This window comes from Canis lupus, chromosome 27 (assembly GCF_048164855.1).
Source record: "Canis lupus baileyi chromosome 27, mCanLup2.hap1, whole genome shotgun sequence".
Classification (NCBI taxonomy): Eukaryota; Metazoa; Chordata; class Mammalia; order Carnivora; family Canidae; genus Canis; species Canis lupus.
In genome coordinates, this window is record NC_132864.1 from 38,906,559 (window position 1) to 38,933,360 (window position 26,802).

The following is a 26,802-nucleotide window of genomic DNA, read 5'->3' on the forward strand; positions in this document are numbered from 1 at the left end:
CTATTTATTTGAGGGAGAGTGAGACAGAGTGCACGTGCACACACGTGCACAAGCAGGGAAAGACAGAGGGAGAGAGAGAAAAAATCTCAAGCAGACTTCTGCCAAATGCAGAGTCTAGTGTAGGCCTTGGTCCCAGGACCCTGAGATCATGACCTGAGCCTAAACCAAGAGTTACTCAACCAGCTGAGCCACCCAAATGTCCTGACTTTTTTTAAACCTGTTTTATTGAGATTCACAAACCATGCATTTCATCCTTTTACTTATTTATTTATTTATATTTATTTATTCACGAGAGACACAGAGGCAGAGACACAGGCAGAGGGAGAAGCAGGCTCCATGCAGAAAGCCTGACATGGGACTCGATCCTGGATCTCCAGGATCAGGTCATGGGCCGAAGGCGGCACTTTAATTCTTGTTTGTTTGTTTGTTTAAAGATTTTATTTATTTATTCATGAGAGACACAGAGAAAGAGAGGCAGAGACACAGGCAGAGGTAGAAGCAGGCCCCATGCAGAAAGCCCGATGCGGGACTCGATCTGGGTCTCCAGGATCACACCCTGGGCTGAAGGCAGCGCTAAACTGCTGAGCCACCCGGGCTGCCCTAATTCTTTTTTTAAAAAAATATCTTATTTATTTATTCATGAGAGACTGGGTGGGGGGGAGGCAGAGATAGAGGGAGAAGCAAGCTCCCCACTGAGCAGGGAGCTTGATGTGGGGCTCAATCCCAGGACCCCAGGATCATGTCCTGAGCAGAAGGCATAGACGTTTAACTGACGGAGTCACCCAGGTGCCTTTCTTTTTTTAAATTCAGTTGTAATTAGCTTAAAAAAAAAAAAAAAAAGGCAGTAATATCAGTTTTTCTTTCCTAACAAGGACTTGTTTTATTTCGTGTGAATGACCTGGAATTGACTCTGCTTCCTAGATTGGCTGTGAGACTCTCATACTTCTGCTTTATTAGCTAGTGTAAGCTGTGACTGGTGCCTGGTGCCTGGAATATCCAGAGTTGTGGAAATGTTATCTGTGTACAGGTTCCAAGCTAGTTCTAGCTTCTGGGATCATTGTGTTTCAGGTATATTAAACCATTATTCTGAGATCCGACATTCCTGGCCATATTCAAAAGAATAACATAAACCCTAGCATTGACGATTTTATAACCAAGAAGAGAATCTGTGAGTTAGGCAATTCATTTAGGAAATATTTGAGGCTTCCTTCTGAGGCTATCTTGGGTCCCTGTCCTCAGGTATCTCCTAGACCAATGGGAAAGACAGGTCATCAAAGTGCAGCTATCCGAATGCTATAAGGAGCCCACCAGAACAGCAAGGCTCTTTGCCACCACTTCCTTCTCTCTTAGGTAAACCCAGAGTTCTTCCTTATATGAATACATCATTGGGGCACTGGAGTGGCTCAGTCAGTTAAGTGTCCGACTCTTGGTTTTGGCTCACGTCCTGACCTCAGGGCTGTGGGATTGAGCCCACCCCACCCCCTCCGTGCTTAACAGGGAGTCTGCTTCAGATTCTCTCCCTCTGCCCCTCCCTCCCATGAGTGTGCTCTCTCTCTCTCTCTCTAAAACAAATGAGTAAATATTTAAAAATATATTTTTGCTGATCCTATGGCTTTCCAGAGTGGGTGCTGCTACCATGTCCTCATGGCTCCTTGTATTCTTGACAGCTCTGCTTTCCTGTGTCAATCTGGGGCGCTGGCCAGTGGTTTTGGGAATTTGTGATGGCTTTGTTTTTTTTTTTTTAATAAAAAAAAGTATGTTGGATCTTTAATACTCCCACAGACACTTGTTATCAGACACTATTGATATCATCTTTACAAATGAAATGGAGTTTGTGCCCTCCTGTGGGGTAGTGGTAAAGAAACTATGGTACATCTGGATGGTAGAATATGCTGCAACCATTACAAAGATTGAGGAGATAAAAAAAAAAAGATTGAGGAGATAAGTATGCGTGGATGATGAGGGTAATTAATGTCAGTAGCAAACTGCGAGGTAAATCAAAATAAAATTGGTTATGGTACTGTGCGCACAAATCCCCAGCATGGAGGATCCCTGGGTGGCGCAGCGGTTTGGCGCCTGCCTTTGGCCCAGGGCGCGATCCTGGAGACCCGGGATCGAATCCCACGTCGGGTTCCCGGTGCATGGAGCCTGCTTCTTCCTCTGCCTATGTCTCTGCCTCTCTCTCTCTGTGTGTGACTATCATAAATAAATTAAAAACAAACAAACAAATCCCCAGCATGTGAGAGTGTGTGTGCTAATATATATGTTCGCCTAAAATAAAAGGGGCAGGAGTGCCATCTGCCAGGGTGCTGGCCCCATTTCGCCGTCAGGGATGGGAGACTAGGGTTGTGTGTTTTCTACAACAAACACAGATTTCTGTCTCTGATAGTAATGATTTTTTTTTTTTTTTTAAGCCACTCTAGAGGCCAGATTGTAGAAAGCAGTGTGTGTTCGTTCTCGGCTTGCCTGCCCTCAGCCTGAGGGTCCCTCCTTCAACCTTGAGCTCTTCTCCTCTCCCTCCTGGGAGAAGTTAGCCACTCCTGGCCCGGCTCCCTCAGCCTCCACTGAAGCAAAAATAATTTATTGAACAAAGTTTTATTGCATCAATTTTCTGTTTGTTACTTAATGGATGCAGAGTGTTTGAAGGCAAAGGAAGTCTTGAAATTCGAGAGGCAGTTGTACAACATTATGAATTCACTAAATACCACCAAATCATATGTCCCAAAACAGTTAATTGTATGTTATGTGAATTTCGCCTTGATTAAAAAACTTCTCTTCCCACTTGTGACGAAACCTAAAATCTTGGGAAGCTAGTAGAGTATTTGGATATCTGTGACACAGGAACCCTTTCCTTCCTTTTTTCTTCTGTTGCCCTCTGGTGATTGGTATAGTGTCCGTTTGAGGCTTTGCTTTCCTTGTTTCACCTTTGTGTTGCTACATTTGTAGTTCCAGTCTCTCACCTTCCTTTCTGGGTTCTTACTCACGTTCTAGCCCATTTCACTGGAAAGCCTCACCTGCCAGACTCCTTCCTGCTGATTCTCCTGCAACTTCTTCTTTCCGACTTGCTGTAGCTGTAATGGTTGAAGCCAAATGAGGGGAGCCCTGGTTTCTGACCCAGAGCCATACACAAAATATAATTTTGTCACCAACCTCAGATTATACTGGGGATGTTTTTAGGGGGAAGAGCATGCTTTCACGTTGATGGGAACTGTTGAGCTCTTGTCAAAGCCAGCCACAGGCTTTGTGGACAAAAGCCATAGGGGCACTGCCCTCCACGGTCTCTTTAACACCGAGTGTTGCTCCTCCTGCAAGGTGCTATGGCCTAACAGAAGTGGGAAACATCTGGATTGCAGAGCAGAAGACAATGTATAGCAACATGAACAGAAGTACTAAAGAATATAGACAATATGATTCCAGTTTTATAAATACTTGTAAGTAATATGTGCAGATGTCCAAAATAAAAACGCCTTTATTTACACTATATATGCATAGAGAACATACCAGGGCCATGCATCAGGTGACTAACAGCTGTTATCCTGCAAGATGGAATGTTAAATACACTCTTTTTGGTACGAATGTTAGCTTATCTACTTCTACTTAAGGGGAAAGTGGATTATGGTGTGAGAAGTTTGAATGAATTCAGGGGAGAGAAAGTTCCCTTTTGAATTCAGTTAATGGAGATTGTGATTTTTAAAGTTAGATATAATTCAGAGGATAGTTTATTCGTAAGAGACTGTAAAATCAGTTCTAAAAATACTTACTCCTACTAATACTCTTAATATGATGGAATTCTGTAATGTCAGATATTCATTGACAAAGACCTATACTGTTAAAAGCCGTGCAAACCAAATGGTTGGAAATAATACAAATGACTCCTGTTCAGAAAGCAACATTAGCACAGATTGAGCAAAATTAGTGCAAAAACTGGGCAGATTTTGTGATTCAGGCAACCAGGAAGTGTATTTTCAGAATATATACAAAAGAATAAATACTTGACAATTTACAAAGGATAAGAAGACATCATCTGAGTTCAGAAGACCCATGAGCTTGTCTCAGCCTTTGACAAGATTCTAGAGTGGACCCTGAAGGCATTAGAGTAGGAAAGCTCCCCTTTAACAAAACAGTTCAACTCTGAGGGACAGGTGGCCAGTGGGGCAGGTCTGGGCTTAACAGCCTAGTGGTAGTGAATCTCGAGCTTTGTTAACTTGCTAGGTGAGGCGTAGGGAAAGGATGCTGCTGAGGAGTCCTCACCAAAGTGGACCGAAGTGGGTGCAATGTACAGGGCCTTTATTCTATCTGACTCTTAAAGAAGGGACAGTGTGTTCATTAGATCTAAACCAGGATCCTCCGTTTGCATCAAGTCAGCCATGAGTCCTGCATGTGGTGTCAGACAGTTAGCTGTGCACACACTATAGGGGCATGCCATGTGGCAGTAATCCGTATCAGGGAGTGGGAGGATGGGCCTGACTTCCTCTAGCTGCCAGAGTGCTATGTGGTGTCCTTATGCATCACAGAGAAAGAGTCACAGTGGTGACCCAAACTGACTTCTGTGGGATAATTGAAGGAATTGGTCTTCACTCGAGGAAGGGAAGACATGAAATGCAATGGAGTCTTGAGATTCTTGAAGGATTGCCTTGGGAAGAAAGATTAGGTTTGGCCACAGGGTTAGGACATGTGGGTAAAAGGTCCCAGGTGGTTTGGTGCCATGTGTGGAGGGGCTTCTTAGTCTCAGTTGCCACAGAATGGCTTTGTGCCTTGCAAAGCTGGTATCAAGAACTGTGGAGGATCTCAAGTTGTTACCCTCCTTGCAAGCTAACAAGGTAGCCTACCACAGCTTAGGGTGTCACCAGGAGACACAGACTTCTCATACAGAGACGGAGTTAATGACTCATGGCACAGCAGGCAGCGTGAGCCTCAGCACATTCTCTATCAATTCCCCTGGCCTGCAGGTCCCCCAGAAGTGATGAGAATGGGCCCAGATGGATGCCTGCAAATGCAGTGAATTGTGTTACAGGAGAGGAAGTCTGAGTTTAGGTTCTTCAGGTGATTGCTCAACTTCAACCTCACTTGTCTCATTTCCAGATGTGGGTGATGACAGCATCTGCCTGAGGTTACTGTTGGGGAAGGTAAATTGGAGATAAGACAGAAAAGCAGCTAGCATGTACTAAGTCCTTGGTAAAGAGTGGTCAAATCTTTACATGCATATATATCATGACTAGAAGCAAATGCAGAAAAGTGGATTCTTAGCACAAGAGCAGTACCAAAGTTATTTTTCTTTTTCCATTTCTCTTCATCCATACTGTTTATAAAATAAACAGTAAATACTTTAAAATCAGCCACTTATATACAGAGAGAGTGGATATATGTTGGCCTAATCACCTATAGTGTCTTCAAGAGAGAGAAAAAGAAATGTTCAAGTCTGTGCACTAAATTGAGAGTGTAAAATTATCAGAAGAAATTAATTTTACATCTAAAAACATTCCTTAGGGGATCCCTGGGTGGCGCAGCGGTTTAGCGCCTGCCTTTGGCCCAGGGTGCGATCCTGGAGACCCAGGATCGAATCCCACGTCGGGCTCCCGGTGCATGGAGCCTGCTTCTCCCTCTGCCTGTGTCTCTGCCTCTCTCTCTCTCTGTGACTACCATAAATAAATAAAAATTAAAAAAAAAATTAAAAACATTCCTTAGAAAAAATAAAAATAAAAACATTCCTTGGGACGCCTGGTGGCTTAGTGGTTGAGCATCTGCCTTTGGCTCAGGATGTGATCCTGGAGTCCTGGAAGCAAGTCCCACATCAGGATCCTTGTATGGAGCCTGCTTCTCCCTCTGCCTGTGTCTTTGTCTCTGTCTGTCTGTCTCTCTGTCTCTCTCTCTGTCTCTCATGAATAAATAAATAAAATCTTTTTAAAAATTAAAAAAAAAACATTCCTTGAGGGGATGTTTTTCCTCATTCCTGGGTGGCTCAGTGGTTGAGCATCTGCCTTTGCTCAGGGAATGATCCCAAGGTCCAGGGATCGAGTTCCACATCGGGCTCCCTGCAAGGAGCCTGCTTCTCCCTTTACCTGTATCTCTGCCATTCTCTCTCTGTGTGTCTCATGAATAAATAAATAAAATATTTATTTATTTATTTAGAATTTTTATTTAATTTATTTTTTTAAGAAAAAAATTTAAGATTTTATTTATTTATTCATAAGAGACACAGAGACAGAGAGAGAGACAGAGACACAGGTAGAGAGAGAAGCAGGCTCCATTCAGGGAGCCTGATGCGGGACTCGATCCTGGGTCTCCAGGATCATGCCCTGGGCTGAAGGCGGCGCTAAACCACTGAACCACCTGGGCTGCCCATAAAACCTTTAAAAATAAATAAATAAATAAATAAATAAATAAATAAATAAATAAATCAATCATCCTTTGCCATAATCAAATGAGCTAAAGGGAATGCAAGGCATCCATAAAGGTGGGAATAACAGAAAAATATTGGTCAAAGTCATTCGTAAAGATAAAAATGCTGGAATCTTTGGTTAACTTGGTAATGAAATGGTGTTACAGCTTGAGGCAAATTCCTGGATAGTTGTGTAATATTTTTCTACAAAAAAAAAAAAAAAAAACGTGTTTTCTCATTAAGGTCCCTTATAGTTTCTGGGCTGCCTTCCATAGAGTAAGTTTAGCTCTGAAATGCCAAGAATTCTCATGTGGTGCTGTCGGGCTTTTATCCAGAACGTATATCCTTTGTTTTAATTTTTGCGTACCTTCTTCAGCAAAAATCACTGGGACAAGTGGACAGTCTGTGATTGGCACACACACAAGTCACTCCTTTGGTCATTCCCAGAGCCCCAGACAAGAACGGAGGCTCAGAGAAGTTAAGGTGAGCTTAGTCATGTTTCCCGGGTGGCAGTGAGAGGTATAGCCTGTCCTGCTTTCCTTGAGGTTTTGCCCAGGTGCCAGGCACGTTGGACATCTCTCTAACCTCATCATCAGTGCAGATTGCAGTTATACTTCCATTTTATGATGTTCGGGAACATCCCAGGCTCACCCAGCAAGCAGGAGGTAGAGCCGAGATTAGTACTGCTAACTGGAACTGACTCATTGTTGTCTCCCAGTTCCTAGTGCAGGGCCCAGCACCAGGTGAGGCACAGGGGTGGTTGATCAGTCTGGGGCAGTGAATGAATAAATCTGGCAGATAAGACCAGCCAAACAAAAGTTATATAGGAAAGCTCTTTTTATATGGCTTAAAGTGGTATAAGTGAACATGATTTTTACTCAGAAAATTTAAAGCTCTCTTAAAAACCAAAGGGAAAAAAATGCCACAAAAAACCCTTAAAAACCAAAATCAGGGATCCCTGGGTGGCGCAGCGGTTTAGCGCCTGCCTTTGGCCCAGGGCGCGATCCTGGAGACACGGGATCGAATCCCAAGTGGGGCTCCCGGTGCATGGAGCCTGCTTTTCCCTCTGCCTATGTCTCTGCCTCTCTCTCTCTCTCTCTCTCTCTCTCTGTGACTATCATAAATAAGTAAAAATAAAAAAAAATAACCAAAATCGAAACCAAAAGCAATCTTCTCTGAGTTCCCCCATTTATAATTTGTACAAATTTGTACATTTGTAACAGTAAATAGAGGTGTCCTTGGTCATGAGTGACTCCTGGTGGGCAGACAGGACAAGGCCAGAGAAAGGACTGTTGCCACTTTAACTTCTCGACAGTATTCTAGAGAATTCTGTGTTCCTGAAGAAGGGATTAGGAAATGTTTTGTTGGGATAACAATGATTTTCCAGTTCTGTTTTCTTCTGACCTTGTGCAGGTCTGACTCCTCACACAGGCACCTAGCCTGTACTGTTTGCTGACATCTCCACCTTCTTCCAGACCCTGAGTCTCCAACTTCCTCACAAGCTTCCCCACAGATTATTCTTCTGACAGTGTATCCCATTGCTCAGAAGAGAGTTCAGAGCCCTAAACACAGACCTACCCTTTCCTCAGGAAGACCCCGTGCAGTCCCTCAGCCACACTGGCGGCTCCCAGTCTCTTGTCTTGCCCCAGACCTCCTCTTCCAAGCCCCACCATTCTAGTCCTTAGTCCCTCTACCTGGAAAGGTCTCCTTCACCCCTCAGCCTTTCCTAATTTTACCTGTCCCTGAAGCCCCCTGTACCATGCCTTCCTTCTTTGGGCAGGATTATAACTTGGGGCAGTGTGGAGTGGTGCATGCCAACCTTCTTCCCCAGCAGAGGAACTGTTTGCTGGAGGATGCCCAGCTGGTCTGGGGTTTAAAGAGGAAAGGCTGTGGTGTGGGGGCTGCCACCAGCATTCCTGGGCACTCTGAGAAGCTTAGCTTTCTTTGGGTTGGGTGTGACATGACAGGAGAACCAGAGTTGAAGGGTTTGCTCAACTTCCTGAAGATGGAGGGTGGAGAGAGGCTAGGTCTCTCTCTCTCTCTCTCTCTCTCTCTCTTTTTTTTGTTAAGATTTTTTAGTTAATGAGAGACTCACACACACAGAGGCAGAGACACAGGCAGAGGGAGAAGCAGGCTCCCTGCATGGGACTCGATCCCGGGTCTCCAGGATTAGGCCCTGGGCTGAAGGCAGTGCTAAACTGCTGAGCCACCCAGGCCAACCAGAGGCTGGGGCTCTTTATCTTCAGTCATCTCTCAGAGGTGTCTGGGCCCATCAGGGTATCCAGACCCTGAGGTTTAGATCTTTGAGGCATTCTAGGAACAAGAAGATAGGGCACGGTTCTGGCCCTGTCTGGTTACAAGCTGGGGGCAACCTTGGCTCCCCAGAGTCTAGCCATCCAGCTGGATATTGGCTTTACTTTGAGGAGACCAAGCTGACCAGAATTTGGAGCCCTGGCCACCTGTTTGGCCTGTCACCACTCAGTGTGGTCTTGGTTGAGTTGTTATTTACCCCTGGTGTGACTCTTCATATTTTCTTTTTCTTTTTAATTTTTAAAGATTTATTTTTTAATTTAAGGTTTTTATTATTATTATATTTTTAGGGAGGGAGAGGGAGAGAGAATCTTCAGCAGACTCTGTGCTAAGCATGGAGCCTGACAGAGGACTTGATCTCACAACCCTGAGATCATGACTTGAGCTGAAACCAAGAGTTGGACACTTAACCAACTGTACCACCCAGGCACCCCAACTCTTTTTTACAAAGTACCTATCTGATAAAGGGCTGTTATCCAAAAATACACAAAAAATTCTTAAAACTCAATAATAATAAAAGAGTCTGATTATAAAATGGGCGAAGGGGGGCATCTGGGTAACTCAGTCAGTTGGGTGTCTGCCTTTGGCTTAGGTCATGGTCCCAGAGACCTGTGATTGAGCCCAAGTCAGGCTCCCTCCTTAGCGGAGACTCTGCTTCTCCTCCCGCCCCCCGCCCCACAGCTCATGTTCTTTTTCTCTCTCAAATAAATAAAATCTTTTTAAAAAATGATAAAACACTGTCAATAAATGCTAGGGAGGATGTCTCTTGGTGAGGAACTCTTAATTTGATGGTGGTGGGAATGAAAAATAGTGAAGCCACTTTGGAAGACAGTTAGTGATTTTTTTTTTTTTAACAAAACTAAACATACCCTTAACCTACAATCCAGAAATCATGCTCATTGGTATTTTTACAAAGGAGTTGGGAAGGTGTGTCCACACACAAACCTGCATACGGATGTGTAAGGTAGCTTTATTCATAGTTGTCAAACTTGGAAGAAACCAAGATGTCCTTCAGTGGATGAATGGATAAATAAGTGGTGCTAAATCCAAACAATGAAATATTCAGTGCTAAGAAGAAACGAGCTATTGTGCCATGAAAAAACTTGGCAGAACCTTAAATGCATGTTACTAAGTGAAAGAAGTCATCTGAAAAGGCTTTATATACTGTAGGATTCTTTTTTTTTTTTTTTTTTTAATTTTTTATTTATTTATGATAGTCACAGAGAGAGAGAGAGGCAGAGACACAGGCAGAGGGAGAAGCAGGCTCCATGCACCAGGAGCCCGACGTGGGATTCGATCCCGGGTCTCCAGGATCGCGCCCTGGGCCAAAGGCAGGCACCAAACCGCTGCGCCACCCAGGGATCCCTACTGTAGGATTCTAATTCTAACGTATGATACAGTGAAACCATAAAATGCATGATACCAAGAGTGAACCCTACTGTAACTGGACTGTGAGTGATAATGAGGTGTCAGTATAGGTTCATAGATTGTAACAAACATATCACTCTGGGGGGATGTTGATAGTGGGGGAGGCTATGTGTGGAGGAAGGGACATGCAGGAACTCAGCAGCTTTCCCCTGCTATCCAAAAGTAGAGCATTCTGGGGCACTGACTGGGTCATTCAGTGGAGCCTGTGACTCCTGATCTCAGGATTATGAGTTTGAGCCCCACATTGGGTGAGGGTATTACTTAAGAATAAAATCTTAAAAACCACACAAACAAAAGGGGGAGTGTTCCCAGGAAGCCTTCTGTAAGCTAAAATGGTGTAAAGCAAAGAAGCAGTTACCAATTATATGGAGAAAATGTTTAGTGTCCCCAGACCCCAAAAATAGTATCTCTTAGGCTTGTCTGATACTTTATTTTTTTTTATATTTTATTTATTTATTCATGAGAGACATACAGAGGAGAGGCACAAACACAGGCAGAAAGAGAAACAGGCTCCATGCAGGGAGCCCGATGTGGGACTCTATCCAGGACCCCAGGATCACACCCTGAGCCAAAGGCAGGTGCTTAACTGCTGAGCCACCCAGGCGTCCCTTTGTCTGATACTTTAGGACGCATCTTGCTAACAGATACACAAAATAAATCAAGATAGGGGTGCCTGGGTGGCTCAGTCAGTTAAGTGTCTGCCTTCAGCTTGGGTCATGATCCCAGGTCCTAGGATTGAGCCTTGTGTTAGGCTCGCTGCTCAGCGGAGAGCCTGCTTCTCCCTTTTCCTCTGCTGCTCCCCCTGCTTGTGTGCTCTCTTGCTCTCTCTCTGTGTGTCAAATAAATGAAATCTTAAAAAAAAAAAAAAAAAAAGAAAGGCAGCTTGGGCAGTTCAGTGGTTTAGTGCCGCCTTCAGCCCACAGTGTGATCCTGGAGACCCGGGATCGAGTCCCACATCAGACTCCCTACATGGAGTCTGCTTTTCCTCTGCCTTTGTCTCTGCGCCTCTCTCTCTCTCTCTCTCCCCTGTGTGTCTCTCATGAATAAATGAATAAAATCTTTAAAAAAATGAATCAAGATAAAGCACAGATGCTCACAGGTACAGTTTCAAGCTCCAGTGGCTTGAGGCTGAGATGCTGGGTGTAATTCCCAGGAATGGCGCTGGGCGGTGCCTCTGTAAAGGATTGCAGCAAAACACTGCGTACTATTTTCACTTTTTTGCCTTTTTTGGTAAAAGCGAAAACCCTCTTCAGATTTCTTTCTGTTGGCTAGTAAAACAGGTACTAATGTAGGTCTTTCATGAAACTGAAGTGGTGTCACTCGAACTTTTGAAAAGTGAGGGATACTATTCTTCCCTCTTGGTGTTGCCATAAACCTAAAACTATGCAAACAAAATCTATTAAGGATACAATGAGAAAGAGACCACAACACCAATCTCAGATCTTTCTGGAACTTAGTAGACATCTTACTGTAGAAATACTGATCAATTGTTGGCTGCCCTGAAGGTGACATGGCTTCAATTGGTATACCACTTGAAATAAATTAAGTTTTCAAGTAAATAGAGCAGTCCTGTTTCAGTGACAGGTTTTTGAGCTGTAGCGTGTTCATTTTGATCTTTTCTTGTTCCCTGCAGGACAACCCTCCATATGATAAGGGGGCCTTCAGAATCGAAATCAACTTTCCAGCAGAGTACCCATTCAAACCACCGAAGATCACATTTAAAACAAAGATCTATCATCCAAACATTGATGAAAAGGGGCAGGTCTGTCTGCCAGTAATTAGTGCTGAAAACTGGAAGCCAGCAACCAAAACCGACCAAGGTAAGGCATGCTGCTTGTGTCTTCCTCGGGTGGCGCTGCCATGGGTCAAGGGCTCCTTAGTCCATTCTAATGCCATATCTCACAGAGTCCAGAGAAATCTTACCTGACAAACTCCAGTGTACGCAAAAGTGCTGCTGAGGTCCCATCATTCCTCATGGGCAGGGCACATCTCAGTTAAACCGTTGACCTGCATAGGTACTGGAGGAGGCCCTCCTGTGCTCACAGACCAGTGGGGACACATGTAGAGAGACTAGCCCACCATTGGCTCCCTGTGCGGTGAGGGGGTGCAGGCACTGTCCCTGCAAGTTTTCATGAACGGTTGCAGGGCTGCCCTGAGTGAGAAAGGGCAAGTGGTGACCTTACACAGCAGTTAACACATGAACTCAGACTTGAAGAAGTTGGGGAGGTTGGAGAGGTCCTGCCAGACTAAAAGAAAGATATAAGGCCAATCCACGTGGCAGGCAACATAATGCCAGTGGCTCAGAGCAGGTGGTATGGAAGGATGGGGCATGGTTGTAGGCTGGGTGCCCTGATGAAAGTACAAAGTTGGCTTTAGCAGGCCTGGAATTCTTTGTCATTGGATGTGTCCATGCATGGCCATGTGTACAGGTACCTCTGTGGGAATATACTTGTGCTTACTTTTCTGGGACAGGTACTTGATTTGTTATTATGGTTGGCCTTCCTCTTGTCCCATGGAAGTATCTGGATTTTGTTACAAACTGTGTCCAATTTTTGTTAACTGTAGAACTTTCTTTTTAATTTCCAATCTCATATTATTGGTGGCTTTCTTATGCGTAGCTACCCGAACCACTACATGGTCTTTTCAGATTAAAGGGATTAGATGAGTCTGGGATTTTTGAGGCCACAGAAGGTTTTTCAGTGACCAATATAGTCATTTTTCAGTGGAAAATGGAGGTAGGAGGTAGAAGGTTCTCCAGGTAGAAGATGGAGTAGAAGATGGAGTTGAAAACCTTTTGCACAGGAAGTTGAGCCTCCCTTATTTGAAATAATCACCATGAAAAATGTCTGTCAGGTTTCACAGCTGAATGGTAGGAAGGAGCGAGTTTAAATGTTGAGTCAGAAGAGAAAGATCTCTAGAGAATGTGGCATTCGGTCATGTACAAGTTGATGTTTATAAAAGCTTGATGAAGTGGGGATCCTTGGGTGGCTCAGCAGTTTCTGCCTTCAGCCCAGGGCGTGATCCTGGAGACCTGGGATCGAGTCCTACATCATACTCCCTGCATGGAGCCTGCTTCTCCCTCTGCCTGTGTCTCTGCCTCTCTCTTTCTCTGTGTCTCTCATGAATAAATAAATAAATAATCTTTAATTAATTAATTTTAAAAAGCTTGATGAAGTATGTTCTTAAATACACATCCATGGGTTTTTTCCTATACAAACTCTTACCTCTGTGGTGGAAGGCTGTAGCTCCATTCGTTCATGAAAGCCTTGTTAGCCCCTCACACAACCCTTGGAGCCCTTGCTGGCAAATGCATATTAAACACCATGCCTGGGGAAGAGGAAGTCCTTCCAGGCCTGGCTGTCTCACACCTCAGACTCCCAGACCTCAACGTTCCAAGATCTCCCTTACCTGAGAACTGGGCTGGAACCAATTGTATCGAGGCTTGGAAGTAAAAGTGCTTTGCCTCCTCTACCAGGGACTGGCTGCCCAGGAGGGGCAGATCCAGGTACATAGCCAAAATGCTGTGCTCCCCTCCCCCCCAATCAGATAATCAGATACCTGTCAGATACCTCAGAGAAGCTTTTTATTCTTTCTTTCTTTTTTTTTTTTTCTTTTTTTATCTTTGATAGTCACAGAGAGAGAGAGAGAGAGAGAGGCAGAGACACTGGCAGAGGGAGAAGCAGGCTCCATGCACCGGGAGCCCGACGTGGGATTCGATCCCGGGTCTCCAGGATCGCGCCCTGGGTCAAAGGCAGGCGCCAAACCGCTGCGCCACCCAGGGATCCCCTCTTTTTTTTTTTTTTAAGATTTTATTTATTTATTCATGAGAGACATACACAGAGAGAGGCAGAGACACAGGCAGTGGGAGGAGCAGGCTCTACACAGGGAGCCCGATGTGGGACTTGATCCCGGACCTCCGGGATCACACCCTGAGCCAAAGGCAAATGCTCAACTACTGAGCCACCTAGACATCCCTAGGAGCTTTTTATTCTTTTTATACTTGCTAACAGACTTTTTAAGATATAAATTTTGGTACAGGGTACTCTTCTATGTGCAGTGATAGGCAGATTTGCTATTTTGTGTTTTGGGACAGTTAGGGTTTCTTTCTGGAAAATCATTCTGTAGATTGTCTTCACATACATCAAGGGTGATGTTCCTGGCACTTGCTGCTATGTGCCCTTGCTTTTGCTATCTATGACTATATTATAAACTACCTAAAACTTCATGTCTTAAAATAACAAGGATTTGGTATTTCTCATCCTGTAGGTTGGCTGGGCCCTGCTGGGTGGTTGGTTCTGCAGCTGGTCGTCCCTGAGGTCACTCATGGCTCAGTATCTCTATGTAATTCAGCATTCATGGCAACTTTAGAGTACATAACTACTGCAAAAGAACTAAAATCGGCTGTACACAGAATGTCCAGAGTAGGCAAATCTACAGAGTGAGAAACAGATTAGTGTTTGTCAGGGCTGGGATGAGGGGATTAGGAAGTGACCAAGAGTGAATGTTGTTTTGGAATGACGAAAATGTTCTGGAGTGAAATGGTGGAATCACAATTTTCTGTATCTACTAGAAACAACTTAATTGTATACTTTTGAGAATTTTCCTTTTCTTAATATCTCAATTTTTAATTAGAAAGTAGGGAAGCATTAAAAATTGAGCAAAATGGGATCCCTGGGTGGCGCAGCGGTTTGGCACCTGCCTTTGGCCCAGGGCGCGATCCTGGAGACCCGGGATCGAATCCCACGTCGGGCTCCCAGTGCATGGAGCCTGCTTCTCCCTCTGCCTGTGTCTCTGCCTCTCTCTCTCTCTCTCTGTGACTATCATAAATAAATAAAAATTGAAAAAAAATATTTAAAAAAATAAATAAATAAATAAATAAAAATTGAGCAAAAATAGCAGGAGAAAAGTCAAGAAACAAAGCAAAACTATCAAACAGAGAGGAAGTAGAAGTTGGCAATAACAACACCAGAAAAAATCTTGAAAACAAAGTTTTGTTCAGCAGTGTACCTGGTTTTAGTAGATGTCTTAACAGCAGAGCAAGGGCTTAGTTTGGTGGTCAAGTAAGATTTGCCCTATAGATTAGAGTCAGTAACAAAGCCAGCATAATATAGACTCTTTATGTACCAAACAACGGCAACAAAACTAAATAAAGAGAAAAATAATTCCTAAATTGAATGTTTCAGTCCCCCTTACATTATTATATTAAAACATCAGGTAGATAAAATTAGAAAAGAAGACTCAAGAAATCTAATAAATAGCAGAAAACTAATTAGCACATTCAGTGGAAGGCTGTTTATGCATTGCACACCCTCAGGGCTGGGAGGAAGTACCAATCATGTTTTACTCTGAGAATGGATCTCCTGTATCTCCCTGGAAGGGGGAGAGGTGGTGAATCTTGGGTATTATTTACACCTCCTATTACAAAGAAACTTATAAGAACAAAAATGAAGACATTTTATAGCCTTTTTTCTCTGATTGTATCTATTGAGAGCAGGAGGTAAAATTTGATATGTTGTTAAACCCTTACATTTTGGAGGGAAAATAAAAATACTTCTGAGGAGCATTGGGTTAAGGAAGGGCTAGACTATGTGCTGTTTTATATGTGAAAATGCTGGGATAGGGCCACAATTGTAGTCTGAAAAGCAGTCGTGGTTGCCAGTGTCCTCACTAGCAAAGCAAGCTCAGCTCAGCTGGATTTTATTAGTTTAGCTGAGGAGCCAGAAATGCACCCAAAGGAACAGAGAAAGAATGAAATACTCATCAGAACTACTAAATAAATTGGAAGATATTTCAACTTGATCAAATAAGCAATTGCACATTCTCAGAGAAGAATTAAATAATTCTAATTAAATAGATATAGCAAACTTGCAAAATTATTATCTTTTGAAAAACCAGCCTTAACAATGAACCAATAGCTTTATACCGCTACATTAGGTATTAAGATGATCATAGTGAAAAGCAGAGAGCCTACGTAGTTTAGCCTCATCACAGAGGTTGAGCAGGAAGCCTTGAAAACTCCTCAGTGCCCTCCCCAGCCCCACCAAAGCACTCATCCAGGCAAGAGCCCCTTGAGGTGCCTGAAATGCTAATGAAGCAGCAGATCTGCTATAGAACAATTTCTAATCAGGGCAGAAGACCGGAAGCCATCTGTTTATGTATTGAGTCACATGTGGTGCTGGTTTCCAACCTGAAGTCAAGAACAACAGAGGGATATGAGCAGTCTCACAGCTGAGCACAGGGTGGAGAATCTGGGAGCTTGCTAAAATAGGGCATGGCCTGGGGAGCTGGGGGAGCTTTTGCGAGAAGCCATGAAAGGTGCCCTCTGAAAGAGTTCTTGTCCCAGCATGGGTGCTTCCCCTGGCTGAACAGGAGGGGTGCTCATTTAATGTTTGTTGATGCATACCTTCTGTTTATGGCAAATGAAAGTGAGTTTCTCTTTTTTCCTTTTTTTTAAATTTTTTTTTTATTATTCATGAGTGACAGAAAGAGAGAGAGAGGCAGAGACACAGGCCAAGGGAGAAGCAGGCTCCATGCAGGGAGCCTGATGTGGGACTCCATCCTGGGTCTCCAGGATCACGCCCTGGGCTGAAGGTGGCGCTAAACTGCTGAGCCACCCAGGCTGCCCTGAAAGTGATTTTCCACTGGAGTTAAGAACATTTACTTTTTCCTTAAAAAATATTTATATTTTTAAAAATGAGATGATTTAGAGATATATATTAATAATCACTTAGGCTATATGTGGCAAACAGTGGGATACCAGAGACAGAAGTTGGGGAAATAGGGAACAAACAAAATAGCTTTATCATCATTCCTGCAGTTACACAGGAATCAAATATGAAAGGGATAAATCTTAAATAGACAAAATTATACTTCTAAAGCCTGCTTCCTCTTAGAGATATTTACAGGTAGGAGGCAATAATGCCTGCCTAATAATGCCTGGCCCTTGAGGGTGGCGTGGAGATTGGATTAGAAACTGCCTTAGCCTATTGAGGTGCTTCCAGACCTTCCCCTCCTGCTTGCTCTTCACTCCACCCTTCTTGCCCACCAGCCCCTCCTCCCTACTCAACCTGGACCCTGTCAGCCCTGCATGTACCACCCCTCTTCTCCTGTGCCCACCTGGTCATAGAAACCCTCAATTGCCCCATTTCACCTGGTAGCATTAATAGGCAGAGGTGAGGGCAGGTGGTCTTTGGATGCCTGGCCAGGAGTACTTGGTGCTGTTCTTCCCACTCAGTGGAGCTATTGGCTGGTTAGGCCTTTGTGCCTAGCATTAGCATTTAATCCATAACTTGTAATGCTGGGGTGAAAACATGGTCCCCAGCAAAGGAATCCATGGCATCAATAATCCAGAGGAGAAATGCCTCCTTATTAGGAGCGTGGCCGTGGGAACGAACACAGCATTCTGGGGGTGCTAGTCCTAATCAGGGCTGGGTGAGGAGAAGCGTGTGTGAGAAGGCAGTGTGGCTGCATGTACCCCGCTTCTGAGGTGAGGAGGCCTGGGGTTCTTGGACCTTCCATGCTTCCCACTTGATCTTCCTACCCACCCTCTGTTCCCTTGTGGCCCTTGTGGGCCTTGCAGTACATCTAGGACCTACTGTGCTTTGGGGAGAGCATTGTGGAGCCCACCCCAAGCTCTTGGTGTGATTTTTCCTTTTGGAAGAGAGCATAACACTGCTGAGGGTAATCTACCTTCTAGCAGTTAAGATAGGGTGTCAAGTAAACCTTTCTCAGCTAGTTCAGAAGCTCCTGGGAGCCTTCCGTAGTGGACTCATTATGCGTTTACACCATGCAGACCTGTCACGCACCCTTTGTTGTTATGCTGTCTCAGTATACTTCTATGGAAACTACCCTGAACTGATCGTAGTAATGGGACACATCACCCACTCCCTACTCTGGAGAAGCTCCAGCTGTGTGTGCAAGTGTGTGTATGTGAGAGGATGTCCTTGCTATGCCCGAGATCTCCAGAGTTCAGGAGAAGGGGGAGTGAGAATGACTGGGGGCTCCCCAGGGTATCGGTTCAGGAAGATTCCTGGAGGAGATGGAGGTGTCACTCTGAACAGTTAGGTACCCACTGTCATGTTAGCAGCTTGTGGCCTAGCACTTTCTCCCAACTACAGAGGAAAAATGGGTTGCGCCCTGGTAGTTAGAATTTTGGATAAATGGGAACCCGCTTGATCTTCAAAGCTCATTGCTGTAAATCAGAGTTGCAGTTAAAAGTTGCCCTTTCTGAGACTGTTCTAACCAGAGGTGCCTGATCCTTTTCTTGGCAGTAATCCAGTCCCTCATAGCACTGGTGAACGACCCCCAGCCCGAGCACCCACTTCGGGCTGACCTAGCTGAAGAATACTCTAAGGACCGTAAAAAATTCTGTAAGAACGCTGAAGAGTTTACAAAGAAATACGGGGAGAAGCGACCTGTGGACTAAACTCTGCCACCACCGATTCCAGCGAGCGTGAGCGGAGACCCCGAGCAGCGCATTCAGACCGCAAAGCAGGACTCTGTGGAAAATTGACACGTGCCGCCGCCTGGCGTTTGCTTGTGGCAGTTACTAACTTTCTACAGTTTTCTTAATCAAAAGTGGTCTAGGTAACCTGTAAAGAAAGGATTAAAAATTTAAGATGTTCTAGTTCTGCTTTCTTTGTTTTAAAAATCACTGCTTCAATCTACTTTAAAATAATGGTGTTTCTTTTCTTGTCCAAATTGATCCAAAACCTTCAATTTACACTTAGCCCTTAAGGTTAAAACAAACAAAAAGGTTGCAGTTACCTTTCTTCCCCTGCCCTTACAATTCCCACTTTCTTGCATTTGGTTTGTTTTTCACTTATTCACTTCTCCCAGACCCAGGGCTATCTATCTCTTCCGCAAAGGAGGAAAAAATGCTCCTGGCGATTCTGGTGGCTTCTCTACTCCCATGTTGCACTGCCCTGTGTGGGAGTTTGTTCAAATTCTCCTGGCTCCAATTTATAACATCCTTTTAAAAAATATTAAAAACAAGCAAACCACCACTCACCACCCCACCCCCACCCCCACCCCCACCAAAAAAAAAAAAAAGCAGCCGTGAAAAGGGAGGCCCAGTTCTTATGTAAAAATCTGCCCGGTATTAACCACAATAACGTTGATTAAATGGGCAAGCCCTGATGTCTGTGTGCCTGATTGAACTTCAGCCTGGCCTGGCCTGCTTGGGAAACCCAGGTCTGGGCCAACCCCAGAGGAGGGCCTGCCAACCAGAGGATGCTGTGCACTTGTGTGAGGAATTTCTTGCCAGAGAGGCTCCTGAGGCCAAAGGTTGATGCTCTTCCCTGCAGCCACTGTACAAGATGTGCTGGTCACTGCAGACAACACTGAAGCCAGGATGTCCATGTGAAATTCCACGCTCACCTGTTACTGAGCTCGCTCTCCCAGCTCCCCAGGGCAGCGCAGCCCCACCGCGACCCTCCCTCGGCACAGTTTGGCCCTTTGCGGGGTTGGAATTGGCGGGACTTGGCTGTAGCCAGCAGCAGTCTGGGGGTGCCGGCGCCCTGCTGGCCCCTTCCTTCGGAACAGCCGGCCAGCCCAGGAGCAAGACGGCCTTCCCTCTCCCTCTGGACTCACAGCCTTTGCAGAGTCAAGCTCCACTTGAAGCTCACTCAGTAATATCCTTTACATGTGTTTTATATTGTTTTGACTGCCTTTTTTTGTAGAAATAAAAATTGACCTTAGAATTTATCATCAGATGAACTTGTAAGGATTTGAATGTTAATGTCTTTTCAAAGCAAGTGGGACTGCCCCTGAAATCGAGAATGCGTGTCACTGACACCCGGAGGAAGCCGATGGTCCAAATGCCGCCGTGTGTCACCAACTCCTCTTCTGCCACTGGGCGGCTGTCCTTCTTGGTTCTCGGGGGGCGGGGGGAAACTAGATTCTGTGGAGAAGATGACGTAAAGAAACTTTGCTTTCTGTTTTTAGCTCTCTAACTCGGGATCTTTCCGGGGCTTACAGACCTGTAAGATGGTTTCACCTGTGCAGAGGTGGATGTGATGGGTAGGTTAGGCAGCATCACGTTGTTTAGTTGTCCAGGTGTGTGGCCCCTGCGGTGTGTCAATGAACTCAGCTCCTTTAGTCCCAGGTACGCCAGGGGCAGGTTCTGGAGACTCCTGTGTGCCCAGGAACGCAAGAGCACTGGGCCAGTGTTTCCAGATCTGTCTCTTCATCAGCAGAAAGGTGATGATGGACTTTATTTCACTCACATGCAGATTTGTAATAAAATGCCAAATTCTGTCAGAAGCTATCCAAATAAGCCACCATTTGTTCTCATTGCTTCTCTGAACCCAGAAATATTGCCATTCTTGGAAACTGTCCCATTGCTTCGTATCTCTACCAGCGTAGTTCTGCCCACTTGTCACCCTGTCACTTCTCTACTCATCAAGGGAGGATGCCTTTGTCAAAGCCGGCAGCCCCTCAGGGACTCTCAGCCCTGGCGTGGCACCCCGTGGTTTGCCCCATCGAGGCCTGGCCCTGGGAGAGCCAGGCAGTGGGTGGTCCCTCCCTCAGGCCTAGGCGTTTTGCCCCCTCCAGCCCAGCAGTCCCCGGCCCAGGCTTTGAGCACGCTGGCGGGCAGCCCTGGCTGCTCCACTACCAAACAGCTGGGTCCTCCGAAGAAGGGGAGAGCTGTTGAGCAGCCACCGCTGACCTGAGCCCACTCAGGAATTCACACGCGCCGGGTTCCTCGGAGTGCGCCGGGTCCTCCCCCTCCGCCCCGTCCCCCACCGCCACAGCCACGGCGGAGACTAGGCTTTCTAAGATGCTGCCATCCCAGTCTGCTGCCCTTAAAATAAAAATGCTCTCCTACACTGGTTTGGTCTTGTGGGTGTTTTCCTTACTGGGGGTGGTCAGAGCCAGGGGCCTATGTTCTTGTAGGTGGGGGGTGGGGGTGGCCAGGGCCCCCGCTGGCTCTTCTGCTTGCTCCTCTCTCCCTGTGGTCAGCTTTTCCAAAAGAGGTGCCCAGAGCTGTTTGGCCTTCCCAGGAGGGAAGCAAAGAAGGCTGGAGACCAAGACCATCAAGGCCTGCCGAGGGGCCCCCTGGGTGTTGGGAGGGGACGATGCCCTGTATATATGCCTCACCTCTGCTTGTCAGTCCCAAGAGAGTGATAACATCCACATTTACCAAAAGAGCAGACTGAGGCCCTGAGAAAGGTGGCTGTCTTGTTCAAGGTCACTGAACTCAGGAGGGTGTGCCCAAGTGTAGGGCTGGGCCATTTCTGGCTTGAATTATTCCAGCCAGAAACCTGCCTCCAAGTCCCAAGTCCCAATGGCCTTCTGTTGTAGTATTGACTCAGTGGTGACCTCCTGTTGTAGTGACTCAGCATGCGGCCATGATGCTTGGCTTTCATTTCCCTGTTTGGAATTTGATACCAGCTGAGACCAGACCTGCCCTGTCAGACAGGTGTACAGGTGTCCAGGAGGAACCCTCTGGGGATTCACCAAGAAGCAAGGGGCCAGTGTCCTCTGCTGTGTTCTAACACTTCATCCTCTTTGACCCTCAAGACAACCGCATGGACACCATTATCCCTATTTTTACAGGTTCAGTAATAGCCAAGGATACCAGGCCTGTGCTTTTACACAGTCTGTCTCCAGAGCCTGTTACATTCCACTGTTCTGGTTCCTTGGAGCCCAGACACAGCCACAGTACCCGACCCTTCCCAAATCCAGAACCCTACAGGACCTTCTCTCAACTTCCTCAACTCGGGAGCCAACATTTTCTTGCTTTCCTCCCTCTTAAATTGTTTAGCTCAAAATACACATCTATGTCACTCTGGTACCCACTGCAGCCTGGCTTCTTTCAACCCCTGGCTCCCTGAGACTTCTCTGGCAAGGGCCCCAGGACTTCCTCATTGCACAATTCTCAGACTGATGGCCTTTCAGCCCCACCTTCTCTCTCTCTCTCTCTTTTTTTTTTTTTTTTTAGATTTTATTTCCCCATGATAGAGAGAGAGAGGCAGAGACACAGGCAGAGGGAGAAGCAGGCTCCACTCCGGGAGCCCGATGCGGGACTCGACCCTGGGACCCCAGTATCACTACCTGGGCCAAAGGCAGGCGCTGAACCGCTGAGCCACCCAGGGATTCCCCCCTCCGCCTCCTCCGCTCTCTTTCTTCAGCTGGCAGCACCTCTATGTCCCAGGGAGGCATGCACCCCAGGGCGGGGGTGACGGGCAGCCACCTAATCTAGTCTCAGGGCAAAGTCAGAGCTGGTCTTGGTTCTTCCTGCCATGTGCACTGGCTCTTCCTCTCCTCCCTGCTTCCCTCAAGCAACATGGGGCGATGACAGCACCCAGAGGAGGAGCAGAGCTGAAGGTGGCCTGGCTCAGGCAGTACTTGCTATACAGCTGTTTCTGGGTGATTGGAACATGTTCTTGCAGGAGGGCTCCTGGGGGCACCATACGTGCCTCAGAGGATCACAGTGGAAAGGATTGCCCAACAGCAGGCAGAGGCTGTAACGGAGACCCAGAGGAGGAAGTCATGTCTTCCGGAGAACATTCTCTGAGCATGCCCAGCTTCGTTAGGAACCCCCCTTTGGCCCCACACTCTGGTGTTCCTTCCCCCTTCCTCCCACTGCAGGCGGATCACACCAGCTGTCCCCGTGTTTGTCCCAGACTGTGAGCTCCTTGCAGGCTGGGCTGTCCCAGCACCCAGCCCTGGCCTGGCTCAGATTAGACCTTCCATACATGACTGATGAATGGGTGGAGAACAGTAAACCCCTTGCCTAAGCCACCCAGTGCACAGCAGGTTTGGCATAAGGAAGACCCCCATCTCCCTAGTGGGGTGCTAGTGACCAGCCCCGCACTGGGCCTTGTGCTGCCTACAGCCTTCTGCGTTATTGCTTTCCCTCCCCTTGTGAGGTGGACCTTGGTCTCCAGATTATTCTATCAGTCTGGCCATGGCCCCTCTCTTCTCTCCACTATTACATGCTTATGATCCCTAGGGCTGATCGGATCCTCATCTCTGCTCACTCCTCTCTCCCTGAGCAACAGTAGCCCACTCCACAGCTTCATCTAGCATCTGTGTAGACCCCAGGTCTCTCCTAGCCACCCACGCCTCTGTCCTGAGCCTCAGAGCCACACAGCCAGCTGCCTCCTCCTCTCAAAATAGAACCCCTTCTCCCCCTCAGAGGAGGTGCCTCTGTGCCAACAGGCTGCCTTCAGGCCACCCTTACCAGCTCAAGCCAGCAGCCTGCAGCAGGGTGGCCAGACCCCACTGGGCTGAGGCAAGGAGGTGAGGGCAAAGCACTAGGAGGGACTAAGTGATGCCAGTTTACAGCCATGGAGGAAAGGGCCTGTTGCTGAAAGTATCACGGTCTAGGGAAGGTTAGGTTGAAAGATGGAGCCAGAAAAGAGTGGGGTGAAGCCACAGTCAAGGGGGTAGAGGTGTAGGATGGGGGCAGCAGGAAGGAGGAGCAAGATCCCACCCTTACCCTTCAGAAAGCTGTACGTGGGCACCTGATTCCTTGTCTGACACGGTGCATGGTGAATAAAGGAACAGGTAGCTTCAAAGTCCTGCTCTATCACTCGTACTTCTTGGTCTGTAAGATGGGGATATTGGTCCCTGTGCATAGGGGATTATGTGAAATTAAATGAGACAGGAAAGATCATTGTTCCATCTGCCCTTCCACACTCCACAGTGGGGCAGACTCCTTGCTCCCAAGAACTCTCTACCACCTTCCCCATCTGCTGCTTGCACCTCCTGATCCAAGACACTTGAGCCCCAGTGACGGGGCATGCCCACATCACCAGGTCTAGTGAAGAGTCCTGTATCCCATTTCCACAGAAGACTGTTCCTCCTGGAAAATTTTAAATAGGTTTGTAGGACCTCCTCAGATCTGCCCCTAGGATGGCAAAGGGATGCTTGTTTAGAACAGGTGGCTTTTGGGGTGCCTAGGTAGCTCAGTCAGTTAAGCCTCCAACTCTTGATTTCAGCTAAGGTCTCGATCTCAGGGTCCTGAGCTCATGCCCCACATTAGGCTCCACTCTGGGTATGGAGTTGACTTAAAAAACAACAATCAGGTGACTTTTTAAATAAAATTTGAGATTATATTATCTTTCAAAAAGTAGCCTGGTGAGACATTCTTCTCCCAACCTCCCTCCCCCCAAAATAATAAACTTAAGCATGAACAAAGCCAGAACATGGAGTGTTTTGTGTATCTATTCTGTTATAATAACCAGGTTTGGGCCCTGAAGGAGTTGCCTTTGGTCTTTCTTGTGTCTGTAAACATTTTCTGGGCAGTGTTTAAAAACCACCCAAGTTTACAAGACATACTTTATTTATTTTTTTTATTTATGAGAGTCACACAGAGAGAGAGAGAGAGAGAGGCAGAGACATACGCAGAGGGAGAAGCAGGCTCCATGCACCGGGAGCCCGACGTGGGATTCGATCCCGGGTCTCCAGGATCGTGCCCTGGGCCAAAGGCAGGCGCCAAACCGCTGCGCCACCCAGGGATCCCTACAAGACATATTTTAATACAGTGGTCTCTCTCCACTACATCTGAATAAGGAAGATGGTTGGCAGGCCCCAGGCTCAGATGTCACAGGGCCAACCTGCCTGCAGCCAAGATGGGTTGCCAAAGCTCTGGCAGCCATTCTGAGCCACAAGGACCTAGACACAGAGGTGACAGGGGCCTGCCGAAGGGAGTATGTTACTGGACCCCCGCCCCGCCACCTGGTTCCTGGCTGTCCCAGGACACTGGCCCCCTTTCTTTGCACTAAAGGACATTATGCTTGTCAGGGGCATGGTGGGGAGGGCTCCAGGAATGTTTCCAGAGTGGCTTCTCCAGGGATCCCTTCCCCATGACTCTTGGAGTCTAGGTCGTGCAGGGTGCAGAGCTGTACACCCTCCTGTGCAAGTCGGGTCCGAAGTGTGGGCGCGGTGAGGACACGCAGTTCATGCAGCCGCTCCCAAGAGCAGGAAAAGGCATCGGGGCCCTCGCCGCAGCCCCCAGCTGGAGGCACACTGGGGTAGCCGGGGTGGGCCATCAGCTCGGCTGTCAGGGTACGGCCGGTGGGTATGCCTTCCAGGGCCCGCGCTAGTGCTCCTGATACGCGGTGAGCAGACATGTGCCGGCCGCAGGTGCTCAAGCCCACGAAGGCATCCGTCCACCTGCGGGTATGGGTCATCAGCGGCAAGGACCAGCAGGGTTGTGATGGGCAGGGCTGGGGTTGGGGGGGCCACGCCAGTGGAGGCCTGAGGAACTGACACAGCTGTCAGGTGAACTGCCAGCAGGACCCACGGGGATATGGGCGGGACAGGGGCCTCACCGTAGGCCGTAGCGGGAGAAGGGGCCCACGGCGGCCCGGGCGTCGCGCTCCACCGCACAGGCGAAGGCACGCGCGGGGGCTTCGAGCCACGCGCAGCCGCCCACCCCGCGCTCCACCGGCAACCGCGTGAAGCGCACCCCGTTGGCCTGCAGCGCCTCTGCGAACACCTGGCACACGCCTGCGGGCGGGGAGGAGGCAGGATGCAGCACGGGGTGGGGGGGCGGGGGGGGCGCTTAGGACCCGGGACCACCTCTCACCCGTAGCCCCCGCCAGGGAACAGTGTCCACCCCCACCAACCTGGGAGCACGTGCACGTGCTGGTGCCCGTCCACGTGAGTGGGGTCCCCGCCCAGGAGCTCCCGGAAGCGAATCAGCTGGGCCTCCAGCTCCTCCCGCACCTGGACAGAGGACAACAGGCACCTTGGAAGTCAGGGAGCAGCGACGTAGGAGGCTCCCTCCAGGTGCCCCCGCGTGGCTGCTCCAGTCTGAGTCAGGAGAGCGTCCATCGCACGCCCCTGCCCCTAACGGCTTCACGGGACCCTCGGGGTGGAGCCGTGGAGGTCATCGCGAGCCCCTTCCGGCAGCCGCATCTCCGCACCTGGGGCAAGGCGACGCCTCCGGCCGCCACTGCCTCTCGAAATCCCATCTTGCCGAGGAAGAAGCCTTCGGGGCTGAGCAGCGTCGAGGCGCCGTGGCAGGCCGGGCCCACGGGGCGGCCCTCGGACAGGTTGGCGTGGAGGCCGGTGGGGATTCGGTACCTGCAGGCGGAGCGCGAGCCGGAGCCTGGGCTGCGGCCCGGCGGCGGCTCCCCAAGCCCGCCCGCCCCCGCAGGGTGCCGCCGCTCACCTGCCGGCCAGCTCCGCCGCGCTCTCCGCCGCTGCGCCGTTGACCAGCAGAGACACGCTGGTCACAGCCCCCGCCAGAAAGGCCTCTACGATGCCCTCATCGCGCCGCGGGCAGTAACCAAAGTCGTCCGCGGTGACCACCAGCCGCACTCGCGGGCGGGCCATGGCCACTCCCGCCGAGGCTGGGGACCCCAGAGCACCGGATCCAGGCCCCGCCCCCAGACGCAGCCCAGGCTCCGCCCCGCGCGCTCCCCGACGCGGCTGCTCGCGGCCTTTGTTCTCACCGCCCACCGCCCGGCGGTGGCCCTGCGACGATGCCCTCCCACCCTGCGGGGCGCTGCCCTAACCCGACCGTGGCCGGTTTTATCCTAACGCGGGACTTTCAGGAACTGCAAAAAATGGTCTTAATGTGAAAAATACGAGGACGCCTGGGTGGCTCAGTTGGTTGAGCATCTGCCTTCGGATCAAGTCATAGTGTCAGGGCCCTGGCATCCAGCCCCGGGTTGGGCTCCCTGCTCAGCCTGGAGTCCGCTTCTCCCTCTCCTTCTGCCCCTCCC

At 48.1% G+C, this 26,802-nt stretch overlaps 2 protein-coding genes across 8 annotated transcripts in view; one reads left to right on the forward strand and one right to left on the reverse strand.

The window, feature by feature from the left end:
* The window catches only part of UBE2L3 (ubiquitin conjugating enzyme E2 L3), a 71,802-nt gene extending 51,980 nt beyond the window's left edge, over nucleotides 1-19,822 (forward strand). For 5 of the 6 annotated variants that reach the window (XM_072803649.1, XM_072803651.1, XM_072803654.1 and 2 more), the window contains 2 exons: nucleotides 11,751-11,937; nucleotides 18,388-19,822. In XM_072803649.1, the coding sequence (XP_072659750.1) occupies nucleotides 11,751-11,937; nucleotides 18,388-18,542 (342 nt within the window). In that variant the 3' untranslated portion in view covers nucleotides 18,543-19,822. Of the gene's footprint in view, nucleotides 1-3,361; nucleotides 3,432-6,755; nucleotides 6,863-11,750; nucleotides 11,938-18,387 lie in introns of those variants that run through there. The other variant, XM_072803648.1, reaches the window with a different exon arrangement.
* Nucleotides 19,823-24,392: 4,570 nt separating this feature from the next.
* On the reverse strand, nucleotides 24,393-26,484 carry YDJC (YdjC chitooligosaccharide deacetylase homolog). 2 transcript variants are annotated; one of them, XM_072803646.1, is made up of 5 exons: nucleotides 26,247-26,483; nucleotides 25,999-26,158; nucleotides 25,699-25,798; nucleotides 25,402-25,579; nucleotides 24,393-25,243 (listed from the first exon to the last, which is right to left on the reverse strand). In XM_072803646.1, exons 1-5 carry the CDS (start codon nucleotides 26,408-26,410, stop codon nucleotides 24,868-24,870), a joined length of 978 nt encoding a protein of 325 aa, XP_072659747.1. In that variant the 5' UTR covers nucleotides 26,411-26,483; the 3' UTR covers nucleotides 24,393-24,867. The 2 variants fall into 2 exon arrangements, with proteins under 2 accessions (XP_072659747.1, XP_072659748.1); XM_072803647.1 differs by lacking the exon at nucleotides 25,402-25,579 and having other exon boundaries at nucleotides 26,247-26,484.
* Nucleotides 26,485-26,802: the final 318 nt, after the last annotated feature.

Coding starts and splice junctions, on each gene's coding strand:
- YDJC (XM_072803646.1), bottom strand. CDS start 26,410: ATGGCCCGCCCGCGAGTGCGGCTGGTGGTCACCGCGGACGACTTTGGT. Junction 25,799..25,998: donor GAGGCGTCGCCTTGCCCCAG/GTGCGGAGATGC, acceptor TCCTCTGTCCAG/GTGCGGGAGGAGCTGGAGGC. Junction 25,580..25,698: donor GCACGTGCACGTGCTCCCAG/GTTGGTGGGGGT, acceptor CCCCGCCCGCAG/GCGTGTGCCAGGTGTTCGCA.